Source organism: Talpa europaea (assembly GCF_964194135.1).
Source record: "Talpa europaea genome assembly, chromosome: 12".
Classification (NCBI taxonomy): domain Eukaryota; kingdom Metazoa; phylum Chordata; class Mammalia; order Eulipotyphla; family Talpidae; genus Talpa; species Talpa europaea.
Window position 1 is genome coordinate 3,857,496 of NC_140079.1, and position 18,122 is coordinate 3,875,617.

General features: G+C 46.1%; 1 protein-coding gene across 2 annotated transcripts in view; it reads right to left on the reverse strand.

Annotated features, from left to right (window-relative positions):
* Positions 1 to 18,122, reverse strand: part of TRPC6 (transient receptor potential cation channel subfamily C member 6) — a gene marked incomplete at both ends in the record, with an annotated part of 66,917 nt that overhangs the window by 15,445 nt on the left and 33,350 nt on the right. For both annotated transcript variants that reach the window (XM_084250935.1, XM_084250934.1), the window contains 4 exons: positions 400 to 616; positions 3,547 to 3,711; positions 5,778 to 5,963; positions 14,545 to 15,319. In XM_084250935.1, coding sequence (XP_084107061.1) covers positions 400 to 616; positions 3,547 to 3,711; positions 5,778 to 5,963; positions 14,545 to 15,319 — 1,343 coding nt within the window. The remainder of the gene's footprint in view (positions 1 to 399; positions 617 to 3,546; positions 3,712 to 5,777; positions 5,964 to 14,544; positions 15,320 to 18,122) is intronic.

Below are 18,122 nucleotides of genomic sequence, written 5' to 3' on the forward strand. Positions count from 1 at the left end.
TGTGTATGCAAAGCCCCACCCCTTAATAAATGTCTAGTAAATGTGAGTGGCTATTAACTTCAGTTCCTCTTAAATCTCAACATAAAATCATCCGTTGGCTTTTAAGCTTGAAGTCACAGATCTCCTGGAATATGTGCTGGCAGAGCTTTTTGCTCACTGGTGTGGTTTAGTTAATATTCTCCTGCCTGTTTCCGCCTGGGTGTTTTTGGAAATGCAGAAAACATGAGGCGCGTGAACCGACTGCGGCACTGATAATGACCCCAAGGTAACGGTCACAGTGTGTGGTGCGAGGTGTCGTGCCGTGCAGTTTGTGTAACTGGTGTGTGTGGGGGGAGCCAGCATCGTCAGCTCAGCTGCTAAGGCTTCGTGAGTGAGTGAAGCTGGGAGAACAGACTTTACCTACTACCCAGGACATGATGAGCATCTCCATCCATGAGAAGCAGGAGGTTTTCATCCGGAACAGCTGCTTGGCGTTGTCGGTGCTGGTTTCATTGGGAAGGAGTTTGGTGCCTTCAAACCTGTCCGCTGCGTTCATGACCAGCAGTCCCAGGAAGATGGTGAAGGAGGCGGCGTGTGCCACAAACTTCATGAAAGGTCCACGCATGATCTTGCCCATCTGATGCGACACAGAGAAGGCGGGTTAGCTTTGCGCGCTCTCCACACACACTCCCACTCCCAGAATAAGCACCTGCGCTGCCGTGTCCCCGAGCCCACGGCGTGGCTGGGGGCAGTCATCACTGTTACAGCATTGGGGGCACAGTCCTCATCGATACGTGACTGTGCCCATGGTTAATAATTGAGTAAGTTACTCTGCCAAGTGTGATGTAGATGCGTGAATATTATATAACACGGACCAAATGATAAATGTCATTACTGTAACGATGATGAGAGGCGGGCATAGTGTCAGCACGACTCGCGCAAAGCAAACTGACGCAGGGGCCCGAGTATTAAGGGGGTGGCTGTGAAAGTGTTAAACCGAGTTCACGCTGCAGGCCTGGATCCTTGGGAGATCTCTGCCTGGCCGCTATGCTCAGCTCTGGTCCATGGATGTGAGTGCAAGCCAGGTCGGGGGCGTGGCCATGTGGGGGATGCTGTGAAAGGAGTGAGTCCTGGGTACCAAGGGGACGGCTCCCGCCTGGGCAGCAGGCTGATCTCCAGTGCCCTGGGGCTTAGAGTCCATCATTGTAGGTTCAGGTTTCAGTTTCATTCCCTCATTAGCTGAGTGAATTTCCTAAATGATGTGAAAATCAGATTCTTCCTATTAAATGTGGACACAGTAAAAGCCCTTGTGCCTCTGACATGGGGGTGTCCTAGCTTGGGGGTGCTGCATGTGCAGAGGGGTCTGCAGTGCTCAGTGCATCCCATGGAATTGTAAACACTGGAGTGTGTGCGGGGGGAGGTTTGTCATCAGAAGAGAGCCCTTAGCTTTTGACAACTTTTCAAATGAGTTTACTAGTCAAAAGAAACAAATGTGTGAATTCATGGTGGTAGTGCCGCCCTAGCCACACTCAGGTGTGCAAGCACTGTTTGAGAGTTTCACCCCTTTAACTCCCATAAATATTTACAACAATCCAAAGAGGTAGTGGATACTCAGTGCCCACTTTACAGGTGAAGAAAATGAGGATGTGAGACCCAGAAATTTGCCTAAAGGGCACACAGCTCATGAATGGTACAGCCAGAATTCGAACCCTGGATTTCGTACTTTGCAGTTCATGCTTCCATTTGGTTTACAATGACATTTCATGTTGCCCCATTAAAATACATGTGTGTGTGCCACATGTAGACATACATCTTATATGAATTCTTTGAGCAAACAAAGAAGCCTCTTCTAAGACTGAAACAGCTGATGCTCCCTGGGAGCAGACACGCGTGGCCTCTGTCCCCACAAGCCAGCGGTCTGCGCGGTTTCCAGTAACATGGAAGTTAGAACTGCATTGAGTCTGTAGTTCAGCCTTTCTCTCTTGAAAAAATTAGGAATCTTAGACCAGGGAGGACATGAGGATGTTTGTGTCCATGTGTCTGTGTCTGATCTGTCTGGTCTGAGCCTCGCTCCTGACTGGCTTGGCCACCATCTCTGTTGGGTTACCATCCCTCAGTGCTCTTCCCCCTTCTTTATCTTATTCAGGAAGGAGAGAGGACAATTAAACCAGGCATCTTTGCTGCTTATTAAATGTTCTGGTTTAAAGAAAAAAGCAATCAAGCAAACAAAACCAATAATTTGTTGGCAGGAAACTGAAATGGTGGCTCTTCATATCTTCTCCTTACTACAGATCACCAAGAGCTGAGTTTTGTCTTTAAAGTGAGGGAGATTTTGGCATCACTCAGTGGAGTTCGGGAGTTTGGGAATGAGGTGAGTGATCCCTTTTAGTGTAATTTGTCATCTGTGTGTTCTGAGATGCACAGATGAACAGATGCACAGTTGTTTCTAAAAAACAACTTGAAAGAAGTTGGAACAAGGTGATCAGTGATCACTGGCAAACGAAAGGGGGTGAGCTTGGAAAGGACAATGTGCCTCTGAGCATTTTTCATCATGCTCTTCTCAAGTTCTTACTGTTGACCGCGTGCCAAGAGAAACAGAAAAGGCTGGAGCTCGCTTCAATTGTGTGGACAGTGGTGATACATGTGCTCGCACCCACAGTTACAAATGTTCCAAAATGAATAAGGCCCGCAGTTAGAACAGCAGGTGATTCAGCTGACATTTCTACACGGCGCAGAAATAGATGGTCCTCAGACACTTGAGCCCCGTCCTTTAGAATTATTTCAGTCTCACTCTTGGAGTTGAAACTTAAAGGATTCCAGACATGTACTTTCAAAAACATGAAGAATAAGATTGGTAGACAATGTAGGAAAGACATTTTTCTGTTCCTGTTAAGAGAATGACAGGTCAACGTTTTTCAAGCCTGTTCTTCACACTAATGAAAGCCCAGATCCATTTGAGCACTGTGTTCACCAAAGTCTGGGAAGATAGATTTTGCCAAGAAAATAGGTTGTCCTGCTGTCAGTGACAGTGTGCTTTGTCCACAAAAGAAATATTCTTCACTGAAGCAAGCCGTATGTTCATATTTTTATGATTGTCCTTCCTTAAATTAAGATTCATTTTGATCATATTCGCTAAATTATAAAACAAAACATTCATCTCCAGTTTTGCCAGAGGAGGGGGGAAAAAGATAGGAAAGATACCCTGCTTTCAGGATGTTGTATGGAATATTTTCTCAGTGCTTACACACTGCATTAAAAATAGAAAAGTAGATGCATGGACGTGCCCAGGGAGAAGACACAGGAACAGCACCAGCTTGGGTGCCGAGGATTCTGCCACATGGTGGTGGTGTTACAGGAGAATAAAGAAAGAGAAATCTTTCTTTATTTTCTCTTTTTCCTATAAAAAATGCATGCTACTTGGTAACAGTCAAAATTCTAAGAGGATTTAAACTCAACTCTTATGTCCTTGATGTTTCCATTTGGGATAAAACAATTTTCCCTGCCTAACTGGCTCCACACATCCAAGCAGACGTGCTTCTAGGATGTACCCAGGCCTCACAGACGTACCTTACTGCAAGGAGCGAACCAGTAAACGAGGGCCAGGAAGGGCAGCCCGACAGCAACGGCGAGAACCACGAGGAACTTGACTGCCATGGTCTGTTGCCGCAGCCCGGAAAGGTTCTCGTACCAGATGGAGAGGAGCTGCTGCTGGCAGTTTGGATGAGCCACAAACTAGTAGGGGAGGGACAAGACATGGAACAGCTTGATTAAAGGAAGATTCAGCGTAAACTAGTCTGGTGTTTAATGTTTTTTTCCTGTGCTTTCTGATGAAAAATATTGTTAGAATTAAAGAATAAACATAAAACGTCCAGTTGACGGACATCAGGAAGATGGCAGGAGGTTCTGAGATGTTCTCTATACGTATATCCTCAAGGGCCCCAAGTTACCACACTTTTCATTGATAGCGAATGGGCTTTCTTTCAAAGCAAAGGAAAAAATTGGAAATTTAATATTATAAGTAGGTTTAGCAATGTTCTGCACAAGGACTTTCATGATTAAATGTTGCTTTTTTTTTTTTTCCATCTAGAAGGAGTGATGGGAATATCCTGCTGGCTCGGATGTCTAAATACTTTTTAAAGAAAGCATTTCACCTTTCCTACTGACCTAAAATACTCATCTTATTTTACATTATATTCTCATTTGTTGATGGGTCTGTTTCTGGACTGCCTGTTTTATTTCAGTCATCTCTCTTTTTCTTTCTTTCTTTTTTTTTTTAAGATTTATTTATTTATACAAGCACTGGGTACAGTCAGAAGCGCGGGAGGGTGAGAGAATTCACCAGAGCCAGCACGGGGAGCAGAACAGGCAGACTGACCAAGTACACTACTGAGGGGAGCAGTGGGCGGCAGGAGAGGTCTGCGCGCCATGTGGGACCCTCGCCGATGGCCGGGGATCGAACCGGCACTGCAGAGGCTGCGGAAAGCTTTGCAGCCCAGCGCTCAACCGTGCGCCACCAGGGGAGGCCCCTCTCTTTTTATATCTGTGCCATAAAATCTTTAAATTAAGAAAGCTTTATAACTTCACTGTTCAGTTCTCAGAATTTTTTTAATCTACTGGATATTTAACAAATGAATCCTTCATATGACAGAGGATAAGGTTATGTAATGTATAAATAGTACAAACCCAAAATAAAAATTGGAAAAGAATATTAGGTTAGATAAAGGCCGGCTTACATAAAGAAACTGCCAATGACCCTTTAACATGGTTAACCTCAAAGACAATTAAAACAAGGCACAACGTTTATCCTCTCAGCATGGTAAATTTTAGTAATGGTAAACTTTTACCCATGTGGTACAAGGGAGAAATAATATTTATTGGCGTGTGTGTTAACTGGTGCGCCTGTTTTGAAGGGAAACTTAGCAAACCTTTCTGAAATTTGAAAATAAAAATCTGCCATATTCTGTATCTAGGAATTGTTCTACAGATAAAATGCATGCAAATCAGCAAGCTTCATGAACAAGTTTTTTTTTTTTTTAATTATGGCATCTTGTAATGACAAAACCTAAAGAAAATAATCAACACCTTAACTTGTAAACAGATCAAATGAAATCAGTATATAAAAATGCATCCTTTAGGAAAAAATGAAATGGGTATTATTTAGTGCCACATGAGGATGTTCAGAATATAAATTTGTGGGGAGAAATATAATTGATTACGCCTCATAGAGATTTGATTAGGAAGAAAGGACACATATCTATACTGTCTGAAAACTTACTGGAAGCATGTATGAACTTCTATTATAAAATCTGGCTGTAAAAACTGTTTTTGTTAAGCTATCTTACATAACCTGAGAGAGCAATCAAGGATGGGATCCTGCAAAAACACTAAAAATATTCCACAAATAAAGAGACAGTCAGAGAAGATTCAGGGGTCAAGGAACTGATGGCTTTGGTCCCAAATTGCGATATGTTGGCTGATGGGGAAATGGAGTTGGATCCTAAATGATGCCATTCCCGTAATATGACAAGTGCCGAGTAATCTGGACACCTGAAGTTGTTGTTCTGTCTTTAGAGAAAGTGGCAATCGCTGCAATGTTCTGATCCACCAGGTAGATTTTAAATATGATTAAATCTTTAGTGCCTGGGCAGTGCCTCCCCCGAGGCTCCCGCATCGCCTGAAGAACCTGCCTCTGCTGCTGCTAATTAGAAAAACCCAACAGTGTCTCTGTGCCAGCCTTCACCCTCGTTTCATCCAGTAACCAGGGAAATAACTAAAAGGGGCTTCATGCCTGACCTTACTTTTTTAACTTCATATTTAATGGCAAGTTTTAAGCGGCTGAGGTTAGGCCGACCGTGGTCTCCGCTGCCTGGGCACCCTTCGACATCTCCGTTCAGGATGGCCTCTACTTCCTCGGTGTTTCTGCACAGATCCAAGAGCCCAACAACGAAATCCTTGCACTGCATTGACAGCTTCTTATAGTCATTCTAGGAGAGACAAAGAAACAAAACCTGGTAATACAGAACAGCATTTTTTTTAAGAAGTTTTACTGTGATATGCAGCAGAGTTTTTCAGTGAGTTGATAATTTCTCGGGAAAATAAAGAAAAATTCTATTTTTCAGTTTACTGTTTTTTTTTTTTAACATGCTTTTTAATTACCCTTTGCTGAGTGATCTCTGAAGTATCTTTGGGCCTTGAAGATTTTCTTCATATCTTAAAAAGGGAAATTTGCCTAAAGCATAACCAGAGTGATCAAAAGGTGGTGTTTGTGCCAGACTGCGTTGATTCAGGAGAACTAGAAAGCAAACACCTTTCCCAACTTCTTTGCACACATCGCATCTCTTATGTAACTTCACTGGCAGGCAAGTCAGAGCTTTGGAAGACTTTGTAAACTGTTTTCTTTAATTTGATAAATGGGCGGCTTGGACACACAGCACTAGTCCCAAGCACAGCGTCAAAAAACGGTATCTAATGAAAGTCTGCTGATGGAAATTCTTCTCTTTGGAGAACACAAAGTTTAATGAAAATGCTCTCGTTGTAACTCATCTCTGATGCTCACATTTTGTGTTGGCAGAGTAGAGAGCGCAGGTCATATTCAGACAGCAAAAACCCATGTCAGACTTATGTGTAGCATGCGTGTATGTCTTCTTGCCGGTCTAATACTTCTTTCCTCCTTATTTTCTTATGTTGAGATAAAGCCAGTTATAGCCCGGTGTTAATCAAGAAAACTGAGTAGCTGAGCTTGTTGCACAAAGAGTGGATTGTGTTATCTGTTACTTCTCTGCTGTATTGCTCAGGGAATTAAGTACGCATCTGAGATCTCGCGGCCACCCTGTGTCAAAATCAGGTTTTAAACCTAATTCTGTTTGGTGCCAAACCCTCTGCCCTTAAAAATGACACTCCCGGGGCCTCTCCTGGTGGCACAGCGGTTGAGCGCTGGGCTACAAGGCTGCTCGCAGCCTCTACAGCGCCGGTTCGTTCCCCGGCAGCTGGCGCGGGTCCCACAAAAAAAGAAAAAAAGAAAAAAAGACACTGCCGTGTCTCCGCTATGGTGAGTGTGCTCCTACTCAGATCTTTGGAGAACTGAGAGGCAAGTAGGTCAGATACTGTCTAGAAAAGCAAACTGATGAAACTTTATGACTGGGAACAGCTCAAATTACTTGTGAAAGGGTGTCTGTCTCATCAGAGAGTTAGTATAAACAGGTCACAGAGAAACAGCCTTGCCCCTTTCATGAAATAGTCAGTTAGGCTCACAGGGACAGACTTAGGTGTGGAAGTGCATACGGTGTTATGTTTTCTGTGTCTACTCTGGCCTAGTGGTTAGGGGTCCGGGCTTTTAGTGTCAAGAGATTTCTGTGAGCAAACCCAGCTCGTCTGCATTTTAACCACATGATCAAAGTCAAAACCATTCTATGAGGCAGGTGCTATTGTTATTCTCAGTTTCCAAATGAGAAAACAGGCTTAGTGAGGTGAAGTATTAAAGAGATCACACAGGCTAGGCATTTAGCAGGGCACTGAACTCAGTCAATGTTCAATAAAAAAATTGTTTCATTAAATAACATCAAAAACAAGATCTGAAAACCATTTCATGTCATCTAGGAGATGCCCTGGAGCTATGACAGATGAAGTGACCTGGCCTGTCCTGTGTGCAGAGCTAAGTCTGGACGTATCCTTTGCCTTTTTAAAGTGCTGTCTAACACCTCAAAACTCTTTCCAATTCCCCAAACCCCCCATATTTAAAAATTAAGACACTGGTTTTAGAAATGCATGCTTTTTTTTTTTTTCCCACCTTGGAAATCCATTTAAAAATGTTTTTATACTTAAAGTTCTCTCAAGCTGGTGTGTAAACTCCTTAAATGAAAAGTTGGCCATGGCTCACTGGCCAGACACAGTTCTGTGTTTCTGGAGCCGTGAAAGGAAAAGTGGAGCTGGTGGGCTGATTTAATTCGGGGTCATGTCTTTGGGTCACACACCCTCACTCTACATCAATAAATTGGAAGTGGGCGCTCACCTATTAACCTTTGAGTTGAAAAGAGACAACTGATAGTGGACTGATAGAGCAGAATTTAGAGATGATAAGACATAAATATGTCCTGTTAAAATTACCCTCTCAAAGGTCATCTTTTTTGTATTTAGTGAGAAAAGATCTTACGGTCTAGAATGTTAATGTCTGGTACTCTCTTTGTAGGGAAAGGACTGTGCTTCATAGAAATTCATAGAATGGGGTGGGGGGAAGTACATGCCTCAGTTTTTACTAACCCAGCACAGGAGCTTTGGAGGAGAGATCTGGCTTTGAAATTAGATGCAGGCATTGACCCGCTAATTGACTTTGGGCAAATGACTTAATCCTTTAAAGCCTCAAAATCCCCGTGGTAGAAAGGGGACATTAGAGCGCTCAGTTCCGAGGGATGCCACGAAGATTTTACAAGATAAGGAATGCCAGCTCCCCACATGGAGGGTTGCCTGACCAAAGCCATTCCTGCGATTGTTTTCATTACCTCACAAACAATACCCAGACAGCTGTCGTCCCTCATCACAAACCCATGCTAGCCAATGCAGAGGCATGTTGGGATCCTGTGGGTGTGCTCGAGAAACAGACTGAACATTCAGGCAGTGGCTCACTTAGGCATCCTTGCAGCGGGAGATCACCGCAGCCTTATTAGGAGGCGGCTTGGGAAGAGAGGCCACACACTTGGGGAGGAAGTGTAGGAGGACATGGCCATCTCCATGGTGGTGAGTGGCCAGCCGTGATGTTGCTACTTTTTTTTTCCAAATATTTATACAAGAACTGGGGTACAGGCCAGAGGACGGGAGGGTGAGAGGGTTCGCCAGAGACAGAGCGGGGAACAGAACAGGCAGATGGACTGAAAACACTGCTGAGGGGAGCAGTGGGGGAGTCAGGAGAGGTCTGCCACGCCGTGTGGCTAGCTCCCTGGCCAGCCAGGATCGAACCCATGCTGCAGAGGCTGCGGACAGCTTCCCAGTGCTGCGCTCAACCCGCTGCGCCAACGGGGAGGCCCAGCCGTGCTTCTTGGGACCACCTGTACCTCCAGGGCTTCCCTGCTTATCAGAGTGGTTAACTGTTCCTAAATGGCCCCTTGGTCACTGAGCTCTCTCGTAGCTGACATGGGTGATCATCAAGCATTTGCACAGCTCCTCCTGTGTGGCGTTGTGTGACATAAAGTCAACCAGAGACTAGAGAAAAGGCAACAACAGATGAGATGCTGCAAATAAGAACTGAGGAAATAATTTCCCTAGCTCTGTCAGATGCTGTGGACTTTATGGCTAATGGTCGCCACCAGCAAGGCTGCGTAGTTACTCCATGCAGTGCTGGGGACTGGCTCTCATTCCCCCCTTGCATGGATTCTCAGGTCCCGTTGTAGCTGGGACACGCGAGAGCAGTGAAGAAGGTGAACCGGTGGCTTCAGGAGCCATGGCCCTCACGGAGCAGGACACCTGTTAACTCCCCTCCCTAGGTGGCCTGCCAGAGATCCAAAATTCTGCCAGAATGAGATTTTGTCTGCCCATCTATTAAAAAAACAACTATTTTTGATAGAATATTCAAAAGTAGAAATATACCCCCTCACCCTTCACTGCATTGTGTGAGTGTGTGTGTGTGTGTGTGTGTATCTGCCTCTTTGGAATAGAGTTACGTCTTTCATCACAAGTACTGTAGCTTACTCATCTTTGAGTCCCCACAACCTAGCGTGGTACGTGACACATAGTAGGTCAACCAAAAATTCCGTTGGGTGATGTAAAGAAGGGAACGTGGCATGTGTGCAAGACATAGCTGGATTTGAATTCTTGCTCTGCTACTTAATAACTGTGTGCTCTTGCAAAGGTAACTTTATTTTCGCTAATTTCTTTGAATCATGGAAAGGGGAGAGCTGCTGTGTCCTAAGGTTAGCGTGCAAATCTCTCAGACTAAATTACAGGGTTCACAGAGGTTTGTTTCCTCTTTCTCCGTGGTGGGGGGCAGCGCTCTGCTTCTGAAGCTGGGGTTCTGCCTCGCAGACCAGGGAGCTTATAAGTGACAACCTTTGTCACCCGCCTGCATCTGATAACCATACCCCTGCCTTCCTGCTAACAAAATATACTTTCAGCTCAAGTTTTTAGAGAATATTTCTGCTTCAAACAATGCCAGGCCCTTCTGCACACCAGAACATAGCAACGGTTTACCAACAGACACGGCAGTAGTTTCTCCACCTTCCACTTCCTCAGAGCCAAAGGCAGAGGCATCTGGAGGGCCATGTGCAAGACTAGGCCCAGGCCCCGGGAAGGCATGAAGGGTCTGGACAAGCTCCACCAACACTGCTCATGCAGCATGGCAGAGCAGACGCCAGTCCCCGCAGGGTAGGGAGGTGACTGGAAGGTCATTAAAGAAACACCATCACCGCCAATGACCCAAAATATAAACAGGTTCAAGAAAAGGGTTTAGAGATGTAAGTCAAAGGTGCAGACTGAGGTACCAAAAGGACATCAGGAGTTCGGGAGAGCGCCTTTCCTGACCAAGCAGTCGGGCGCTGGCGCCTCGACCCGAAGGCTCGTCTTTCTTGTCTGAGCCAAGTCTTGAGTGGAGGCAAGAAGCCAGGAATGATCTCTTCTTCAGTATCAAAGACAGCCACACTCTCAGCCTTCTTTTTGGGGTTGATTTGGTATTTTTGCCAACATTAGGCTTAGCCCAAGTTGAAGGTGGCGGAGGCCTCGTGTTACAGAAGCAAAACATTCGGAGCTGAATGGCTGAGACCCTTGGACTCTGTTTCCTCCCCATTCTCTTTCCCCTCCTCTCACTGTCACTGAGGCGTGACTGACGTGCTCCGGGGTGCAAGCCCAGCACCATGACTGGACTTGCATGCATTGTGACATGATCACTACAGTTAGTGCAGTGACCTTCATCTCATTTAGATGCAAAGAAAAATAATAATAAAAATAAAGGAAAGTGCTTCTTCCCCCTTGGGGTGAGAGCTTTTAGGATCTACTCTCTTAGCAGTTTTCAAATATCGCACACAGTGATAGGAATGATGTTGTGCATTAAATCCCTGGTAGTTGTTTGTCTTATTCCTGGAAGTTTATACATTTGACCGCTCTCGCCAGAGCCCCGGCCCCCACCCACCCTAGCATATTCTCCACAGGTCTTGACAGGCCAGTTTGTGCCCCACTCCCTTTAAAGATCTACTTCTCCTCGGGCCTATTGCTTTCCTTCTTGTTCCTCTGGCTCCACCTGTAGTTTGGTTTCTCTGCTGTGGTCTGGTTGTCGTCTTTGCATGAAGCCAGCCACACACCTGGTGATATGGGCAATAAATAAGTGTTTGGTGCAGAAGATTCAAGGTGCAAGACTGAAATTGCCTGCACAACCCTGTAGCAAGTCCTCTCGCTCTTTTGTTAATGGACAGTGGGCTGTTTTATGGAAAGGGAGAATTTGGGGGGAGCTTAGTGAAACTATATAGTGGAACTTACAGAATCCCTGTGAGAGTCCTTACTATCCAGCTCCTATAAAATCGATGAGCTGTCTTTCATGCAGCGTGTGTAAACATGTCCCATAAAACTGTTGAACACTGATCGCTTTAAGGGACTCACTTTCCACACTGACTTTCCTAAAACTGATTTCCTTGGAAATGTCTTTCACCCCTTTACAAAATAACTCCACACTCACCCAATTATGTAGCAAACGACAGAGCTTTCTGTATTTCCCTGCCCTAATCCACATTTCTGTTGAAGATGAAGCTTAGTGGCAGAAGTTAACATGCTGGTTCATTTTGGGGTGCTCTCAATTCAGCTCTCTGGTGCCTTGTGGGGATCAGAACAACAACTTAGGTTTCATGTGCTTCCCATCTTCATTCACGGATGATTGTCAGAGAATACACCCCTCCTGAATGAGAGTTCAACGAGAGGCATCTGTAGGAAATATTGATGCAAAAACCACTTCTTCCTGTGTTTAAGTGTAAGTGATTCTTTTAAGCTATTCTGGATACTCATCTTTAGGATGTATTATTTTACCTAGAATGAAAGGCCTCTCCAATGGGTTAGGCAGAAAATTATGACTAATAAGATTTGTCTTTGTTCTTAATGCACAGTTCCTGGCTCACAGTTCCTGGCTCAAAACCCTTGAAATGTCCTAAGTGCCGAGAGTGATAAAGGTGCTTTACAGTACGTGGATGGAGGGACTTTCGGAAAACACCTAAGGACCGGTTGCCATGAGAACCAAGGTGACTAGTAGGTTTGGACTTTTCGTCCCTCCCCTTCCCCAAAGGGAGAGAAGTGGGGCTGGATGTTGACTCAATAACCAAAGGCCAGTGAGTTAATCCATCTTGCCTAAAGAGTAAGACTGCTATAAAAACCAAAAGGAGCAGGATCACAGAGTCTCCAGATTGGTGACTACCTGGAGGTGTGGGGAGAATGGCACACCTGGAGAGGGCATGGACGCTCCATGTCCTTCACCCATTACCTTGCCCTATGCACCTCTTCCAGCTGCTGTCCCCACGTTATGTTCTTTGTAAGAAGTTGGTGATCTAGTTAGTAAACAGATTTCCTGAGTTCTGTGAGCCACTCTAACAAATCAATGGGATTTGAGGAGAGGTCATGAAACCTCTTATTTATAGCTTGTCAGTTAGAAGCACAGTGACATCCTAGGCTTGTGATTGCTGTCTGGAGTGGAGGGTAGTTTGGAAGCAGCCCTTTACCTGTGGAGCCTGATGTTGTCTCCGGACAGATAGTGTGAGAATTAAGCTGTCTGAGTTGAATTCTCAGACACCCTGCTGTTAACTGCCTGTTGGTGGGGGAAGCGTCCAGACACACCTGCACTGGAATTAAGTCCAGGACCCCTTTTACTTAGTGAGGAAGATTCTTTTTTTTTTTTTAATTGACATAGCACTGCATAGTAACATTATTTAAGTTTCAGTTGTGCCTCATTGAAATCAACATGTGTGTATACTGCTTTAAATCCGATTCTTTTAATGTGACTTGGGAAGATTTTTAGGACTCAAATTTTCACAGCATGTTGGTTATAACACATGGATAAAGCTTTCATGTGATTATGGAACTACAAGTGCCCCCAGATTGCCAAAGCAATCCTGACAAAAAAGAGGAAGAATGGTGGCATCATGCTTCCGGGCTTTATCCTGCAAAACTATAACAATCAAAACATTTCTACTACAAAAACCATAATAATCAAAACAGTAAGGTATTATAACAAAAAGAGAGACACAAGCTAATGAAATGCAGTTGATATCCCAGAAATAAGCCCACACTTACATGGACAGTTAATTTATGATAGAGGAGCAAAGAATATACTTTGCAGAAAGGAAAGTCTCTTCAATACATGGTGTTGGGAAAACTGGACAGCCAAACGCAAAAGAATGAAATCAGTCCTCTTTTTCACTCCAAATAAAAATATAACTCAAAATGGATAAAAGACTTGGTGTAAGACATGAAACCATAAATTACATAGAAAATATATGTGAAAGTCTCCAATACATAAGCTTCAATGATTGATCATTTTGTGGATTTGTCTCCGATAGCAATTCAAACAAAAGAGAATATAAATAATTGGGACTCTGCCTTGCTACAAAGCTTCTGCATAGCAAAAGAAACTTGTTAACTTGCTAAAAGACACCTTACTGAATGGGAGAAAATATTTCCTGATAGTCACAATCTACGAAGAACTAATGTAGTTCAACAAAGAGAAAATAAATAACCAATCAAAAATGCAGAACTAGACAGACACTTTTCCATAGAAGACATGCAGATGGCCAAGAGGCACATGAAACAAAGCACACCATCGCTTATCACTGGGGACATGCCAATCAAAACCACAAGGAGATACCACCTCCAGCTGTGAGAATGGCCCACATCAAAAAGACCAGAGACAGCAAGTGTTGGTGAAGGTTTGGAGAGATAGGAGCCCTGGTACACTGTTGCAGGCAGTGTAGACTAGCGAAGCCCCTATGGAAGCCAGTATGGAGATCTCTCAAAATATTAAAAGTCCTTTCCCTCCTTCTCTGCCTCCAAAGTCCTGCTCATCCTGCCATGTGCAGTTGAAATGTCACCTCTTGAGTCCGCTCCCCAACACCTACTCCAGTTAAATGCTGCCTTCTCTGAACTGCTAAGCACATGCCTTGCTGCTCTTTCAGGTATCTTCATGCCTTCACCCCATATTTATTTACAGATGCATCTGCTCCCAAGTCAAACTCTGACTTGCTTTACTCTTTCTGGCCTCAGTAGCATCTGTTACCACGTACTGAATACAGAACAGTCTGGATTCTGACTCTTGCTTCATTCACAAGTTGTTTATCTTGAGCCTTATCTTATCTTTCTACCCTTCCATTTAAAAAGCAACTAATCCCTTTCCAGGTTGTGCTGGGGATCAGATGGAGTAAATGTGAAATATTTAATGTACAGTAGATCTAATTAGCTGGTATTGAGCACAATTACTACCCAAAATACAATGAAAAGATTGTTGGAAAAACCCATGAAGTCTCCGACTGTCCACAGTGGCAGCAGACAGGGGAAACTCAGAACATGCCTCGACTGGCCAGTGGAAGGTGTGGTCCTCCCCGGCCAGAGACCTACCTTGAATTCTTTCTCGATGTTGGCCAGCACGGCAAGCTCATTGCTGAGTTCTAATGCCGTCATCACCGGGTCTTCGCTGGACAACGACAGGTACGCAGGACTGGCCAGGCCCTTGTAGGCGTTGATCCGTGACCTGGAGTGGCTGAAGGAGTCATGCTTCTGCTTCTGGTTACATTCGCCACACTTGCAGAAGTAGTCGTGGGGCCGCTCGATGCGCGCCCCCTTCCGCAGGAGGGTGTGCACGATCTCGTATTCCTGGCAGTGGGCGGCCAGGATGATTGGGGTCACGTCGTGTGAGAAGCGTGTCCCGTCCTCGTCGTAGGCATAGAAGTCGTCTAGCTGGAGCTCAGACTGGCTGGGGCTGATGGCCAGCCGCTTGCCTTCGGCGAAGGCGGGGTGACTGAGAATCGCCTCCACAATCCTGACATAGCCTTTGCTGATAGCCAGAAGCAAGGCATCCCCCACCCGGGAGAGATTCTCCTTCTTGAGAAGAAGTTCTGTGATTTCCAGGTGCTCGTTGGCCACTGCCAGCTGCAGGGCATTCTGGCCCATGTAATCCATACAGTTGACGTTGAGGGAGAGGCATTCTTCCAGCATCTTCCTCACCACAGGGATGTTGCCATACTCGGCTGCGTCTAAGAAGCGCTCCTCCTCCACGGACAGGCTGGTGGAGCGGTCGCTGAACATGTAGGCCGGCCCGCGGGTGGCCAGCCGCCGCCCCTTCTCCCGGAGGATGGTCTGTCGCCGGTGCGTCAGCCTGTTGTCTGCGCCCCAGCTGTAGGAAGAGAGAGAGATGGTGAACGAATCCTGTTCTGGGCATTTCAGTGTGCTAAGTGGACTGACTTGCATCTAATGTAGCCCTCAAGTATATTAGATGCTGCTGCATCCTCTCGAGGCCAACTCTGATATCAAATGGTGATGTGTTGATTTCTTAATGGAATCCAAGAAAGAAGCACTTTGAGAGTGGAACATTCATTCCAGTTTGGGCTTGAGAGGCTGGCAGTTCCCTAATTTCTCTGTGCCATTCACAGAGATACTACTGGGTGTTTTTTTTTTTTTTAATTTTTTTAAATAGAGGCATATTTTATTTATTTATTTGTTTGTTTGTTTTGTTTATACATACACTGGGTACAGTCAGAAGCGTGGGAGGGTGAGAGAATTCACCAGAGCCAGAGCGGGTAGCAGAGCAGGCAGAAGGACCGAAGCACAGTGCTGAGGGGAGCAGTGGGCGGCAGGAGAGGTCTGTGCGCCATGTGGGACCCTCCTCAGGTGGCCAGGGAGCAGCCGGGGATCGAACCGGCGCCGCATAGACTGCAGGCAGCTTCGCAACCCAGCACTCAACCGCTGCGCCACCGGGGAGGCCCACTACTGGGTGTTTTTTAACCACATATGGTATAGATTTTAGTAACGCCCTCCTGAAAGAGTGTGGAAAAATTTTTTTAATAGGTTTGAAAGTAGATAAAACAGCAAATCTGTTCAAGTTGACACCTGTTCATTCGAGCCCCTCTAAATCCAGGACCAGGACCAGACACTCTGTGAGGCCCGTGAAAACCAATGATGAGAAAAGAATCTTTCCTGCCCTTATAAATCTTACAGTTTTATAAGGAGAATATAGCAACTAGCCTTGTTAACAGCTAGGTAATTTGTCAGGTAAATCTCTAGCAAGGACATGTAGCCTCGCTTTGGGGGAAGCTACGAGGGGGGCTGGTGTCAGGTGGGAGTGGGTTTGGAGAGTGAAAGGGGTCAGGTGCAGGCCGAGCGCCCTCCAGCAAGGATCAAGCAGACGCCAGCTCACAGGTTTCATCCACAGCATCTGTTCATTCTTGGAGCCTGCTGGGCGTGGTTCACGCCGTCATCGGGGACGTGAGAACATTGTGGTCAAGGTGGCGTGTGGGAAGGAAGGCGTCTGGGATGGAGACGGTGGTCAGAGGTGGCCAGCGCCAGTGCAGGCCTTCATTCTGTGATGGAAGAGAAATGGACTCCTCCTCTGAGCAAAACGTTACCACGGGGGTCTTCTCCTTACTGAGCCACAGCTTATGTCTGAAAGTCTCGGGCAAGGCCACCGTCCCCGCCTGGAGCCGGAGGACGCCCTCCCGCGGACCCGTGGGCCCGGGCTCTGGGTGCTGACAAGACAGGAAGGGCGTGGTTGGCACTAGGTGTGCAGATGCTCTCTGGATGCTGTTTCTCAGTGAAGGACTGTCACCCACTTCCCAGCGTGATGGCGGACAGACGCGGGGACCCGTGAACTCTCCTCCCCAGTGTGGCCCAGACGGCAGTGTCCTCGCAGCTGCTTCTGGGGACACAGTGAGAAAGACTTCTCGCGGTGGAAGCACTGCAGAGAATTGCTTTAGTTGCCTAAGTTGCTTTCTTTGCAGGATTTGTTCCCTGAGCCGCCATCCACCATCTCCCTTCTCGGATTCTGAGCCCTCCCCGCTCCTCCCCATCACGTTTCTGGCCTCTCGCAACCTCTCCGGTCTTCCGCTTCCTCCCTGTCTCCTGTACGCATTGCCTCTGGTGTCTGGTCGTAACAAGAGGGGGCTGATGACTAGGGGGATGGCAGTGCGTCCTGGAAGCGGATGCAGGGAGAAGGGAGGAAAGAGCTTTGAGGAGAGGGCCAGGGTCAGGGGGCTTGTGCAGGTGAGATGACGCTTCTGGGAGTGAGAACTTGTTAGAAAACTTTTCATGTAACTAAAAAAAAAAAAACAGGGCCTCCCTGGTGGCGCAGCAGTTGAGTGCTGGGTTGCGAACCTGCCCGAGGCCTCCGTGGCGCTGGTTCGATCCCTGGCTGCTCCCCAGCCACCGGAGGAGGGTCCCACATGGCGCGCAGACCTCTCCTGCCGCCCGCTGCTCCCCTCAGCAGTGTACTTCGGTCCTTCTGCCTGCTCTGCTCCCCGCTCTGGCTCTGGTGAATTCTCTCACCCTCCTGCGCTTCTGACTGTACCCAGTGCTTGTATAAAACAAAAACAAAAAAAAAAAAAAAAAAAAAAAAAAAAAAAAACAAACAACAAACCGCACCAAATAATCCCAACTATCAAATGACCAAGAGCCAAGTATGTTTTTATTGTTCTCGCTCCTTTAACCATACGCAGGCGGTGACTAAAAACGTGTCAGCATATGTCTTCCTCAGAGGCTGGTCCAAATACTATTTCATGTAGACTGAGGGGGTGGGGAGACCATGGATACATGAATGTGGCTTTTGTGCAAAATGTACTTGGGGGGGTTTCATCACGTCGGGCACCAGTGCTGGCTGTGACGCTCCCCGCACTGTGCTGCCCGCGGAGCTAGCTTATGCGGCACGCAGGAACACTTGCTAAAGGAAGCTGCACTTGCTAAATGTTGGCCCAATGGGACCTTAAAAGTGTTTTAGTTTTGCAAACGGTATGATGAAAAAGTAAAATAGATTAGGAATGTTTAGAAAGCTTGTGGTGTTAAAGGAATGTTTTTAAGAAAGCAGTATCACACTTGGAGACAGTGTACATGCTTTTCCAGAGGCCTCTTCAGGGATCAGGTATTTTGCCTGTGATTGATTTTTAGAAAGATTTTCCAGGTGGGCTTTGTCCATTTGGTATACTATACAT